The following is a 3,073-nucleotide window of genomic DNA, read 5'->3' as shown; positions in this document are numbered from 1 at the left end:
CAAGAATAGCAAATACATAGAGGAAAGTAAGTTAATTTTCTTTAATATATCATTATTTGGGGTTTTTTAGCTCTGATGAGTCATGCTAACAGGATTTTGGAGATTTTCTAATTTCTAGCTCCTAAAAAGTTAACTGACTCAAAGAAAATATTCAGCAAAGAAATAAATATATATTGATGAATCAATGGACTTATCATTTAGGACTGTTTATGTGGAAGAAGCATTGAGGATAACTCTTTAATATCTTCCCCCCCCCTGAAAATATAAACATTTATTAACTATTATTTCTCTCCCTCTTCTGAGATCTCTAGTTTGGATATATGTTTTCCTTTAACTTTGTTGTATTTTACATCTTTGCGTCTAATGATCTGATAGAAAGTTAGAATTCAGACTTTATGATGTGCTAACATGTTTCCTTTACTAAAAAGGATGCGAGAAAATTAGTCACTAGATCATAAAAAGTGAGACAGTATTTTGAGAAAGTTAATCTGACATGGGAATTTGGAAAGTTCACTTTGTATAAACTGTACTTCACATTCCCTTATTTCTTGAAAAATATTACAATTCTTTTAAGTGAGTCATTGAAGGCTTGTTTTACTTGTTTGTTCCTCAGTGTGTAAATAAAAGGGTTCAGCATAGGAGCAATGGAAGTCATGAGTACTGTTACACCTTTATTAATGGCTACTGATTCTTTTGCTGAAGGTTTGATGTAGATGAATATGCAGCTACCGTAGGTGATGGAAACCACTATCATATGAGAAGAACAGGTAGAAAAGGCTTTTTTCTTTTGCTGAGCAGATGGAAATCCTAAAACAGTCCTGATGATATGAATGTAGGACAGAATGACACACATAAGTGTTATAATTAGAGTCAACACAGCACAGATTATAACAGTCTGTTCCATGAACCAAGTATTTGAACAGGAGATCTTTAGAAGGGGAGATGCATCACAGATAAAATGATCTAAAATATTAGAATGGCAGAATTCCAGATTTAGGCCTAGGCTGAGTGGAGGGATTAAAATAGAGAGACCGGCCACCCAACAGCAAAAGACAAGTCTTCTGCACCTTGTGCTGCTCATGACAGTCGTATAATGCAGGGGCTTACAGATGGCCACATAGCGGTCATAGGACATGGCAGCCAAAAGGAAAAATTCCGTTACACCAAAGAGGTCAATAAAAAATACTTGACTGACACAAGCATTATAAGTAATGAACTTGTCACCTGTTCCTATGTTATACAAGTATCTGGGAATAGAAGCAGAAGTGAATGAGATCTCTAAAAAGGAGAAACTTTGTAGAAAAAAGTACATGGGTGTTTTAAGGTGAGAATCCAGTAAGACAAGTGTGATGATTGTCAGATTTCCACTTACACTCAACAGATAGCTGACAAAGAGGAAGATAAATATTAACACTTGCAGTTGTGGGTCATCTGTCAGTCCCAGCAGAATGAATGTAGTTACTGTATGATTTCTCATCACTGACTCTCAACTCCTTTGCAATCTGCATTAAATATTCAGAGATATTTTATTATAGATCATTGGACAGTATTATATTTATCATGTTCTGACTTTTGTTACTAACTTAAATTTATTACTTTATGTTTAGAAATGTTTCTTCTTCAAATCATCACTCTGAAAAATATTGGTTTTAGGTGCTATTACCCACTTCATAAACAACATGCCTCTGGAGACTCTATGAACTTTGATAAATGAATTTAGCTGTAGAAAGGTTTCAGGCCTTTTGTTCATAGGGTTGTTATGAGTGGTGCTTGACTCGATGACAATCAACAACAGCAACAGTCTTATAAGGAGCAGAAATATCCTATGGCTTAAAAATTAATTGTTTTATGTTATTTCCTTAACATTTGCTCCTTTTTAATGTACTAAAATGTATTAGACATCTTGGACTGTACCTTTTGAGGTCTCTTGATGTCTCTATATCAGCTCCATATCTAAAGATTTTGATGAAAGTATACATATATTTTCTTCTATTAATAACTATAAGTTCTAAATGTGTACATACACATTTACACACATTTACCCATGTACACACAGACACATACACAGACTATTTCCAACTCTCTTCCTGACTCCTTAGATTCCTCAGTTAGCTTTGACTTCAATGGCATCTAACAACAACACAATATGTTTTCCAATGAAGCAGAATGCAAATTTTTATTGCCTGATTGAAAATATTATATTTTTATTTTCTCATTAAATACTCCCCAAAATTAGTTTCAAATATGTTATAAACCTGTAAGTGATATTTCCACTCATACTTTCATTGTAATTTCTTAGTACATTCTTCATCCTTTTTATCTTTTCTAATATTCACATTTTCTCTGAATTATCATTAATTTTTAAAGTTTCATTTAAAATTATTTTGTTTCGTTGCTTGAAATTTTTCCTCAGTGAATTTTAAAATATTTCTCCCCAACAACTCAATTAATTTTCATATCAACTCACTTTATTGTGTAGATTAATATGCTCTTTCATAGATTAGGACAGTCAACTCTGACATTTGAAGCCATGGATTTAGTCATGGCCTCATAGGTACAGAACAAACATAAGAAAGAACTAATCTCAGTTATGGTTTGTCTGAGAACTAGTACACTTTCAGGGAATTTATGAACAAATTGAACAATGATATAAAATCAAATTGATAGATAAAATATTGTTGCTTATCCTTTCTTAGTTTCCTCCATCCAACCCCCTAATGTTTTAGGTAACACATAGTTCGTGGAGTAAAGTTACTCAGTCCTATCTACACTGGACATTATTCAATGGCTTAGAAACATTTTTTTACCAAAGACACTATAAGGTATAATAAATTAAGACTGAAAAATAATTGATGGTGAAATGAAGCAACTGGTTTTCTTATATTCAATTTAAAAGAACATTTTAAAAAATGTGAACAAGGATTATTATCAGGTGGTACAATATTTGTCAATATTATTATTTAGAGGAGTTGTAGAACATATCTAAATAATAACATATAACTTTTCATGTAAGGTTGATAATGACATTCTAGGCTTAGTTCTTTAAATGCCAATATATTCTTATTTAACATGA

The 3,073-nt window shown here is 32.1% G+C and overlaps 1 protein-coding gene across 1 annotated transcript; it reads right to left on the bottom strand.

Annotated features, from left to right (window-relative positions):
- Positions 1-541: 541 nt before the first annotated feature.
- LOC102855995 (olfactory receptor 6C2-like) lies at positions 542-1,477 on the bottom strand. Its single transcript, XM_006883951.1, has one exon. The coding sequence runs from the start codon at positions 1,475-1,477 to the stop codon at positions 542-544; it is 936 nt and encodes a 311-aa protein (XP_006884013.1).
- Between the last annotated feature and the right edge of the window lie 1,596 nt (positions 1,478-3,073).

This window comes from Elephantulus edwardii, unplaced genomic scaffold, assembly GCF_000299155.1.
Source record: "Elephantulus edwardii isolate Elephantulus edwardi_28Jun2011 unplaced genomic scaffold, EleEdw1.0 scaffold00030, whole genome shotgun sequence".
Classification (NCBI taxonomy): Eukaryota; Metazoa; Chordata; class Mammalia; order Macroscelidea; family Macroscelididae; genus Elephantulus; species Elephantulus edwardii.
The sequence above is the reverse complement of the archived record's forward strand: the minus strand, read 5'-3'. Positions and strand labels throughout refer to the sequence as shown.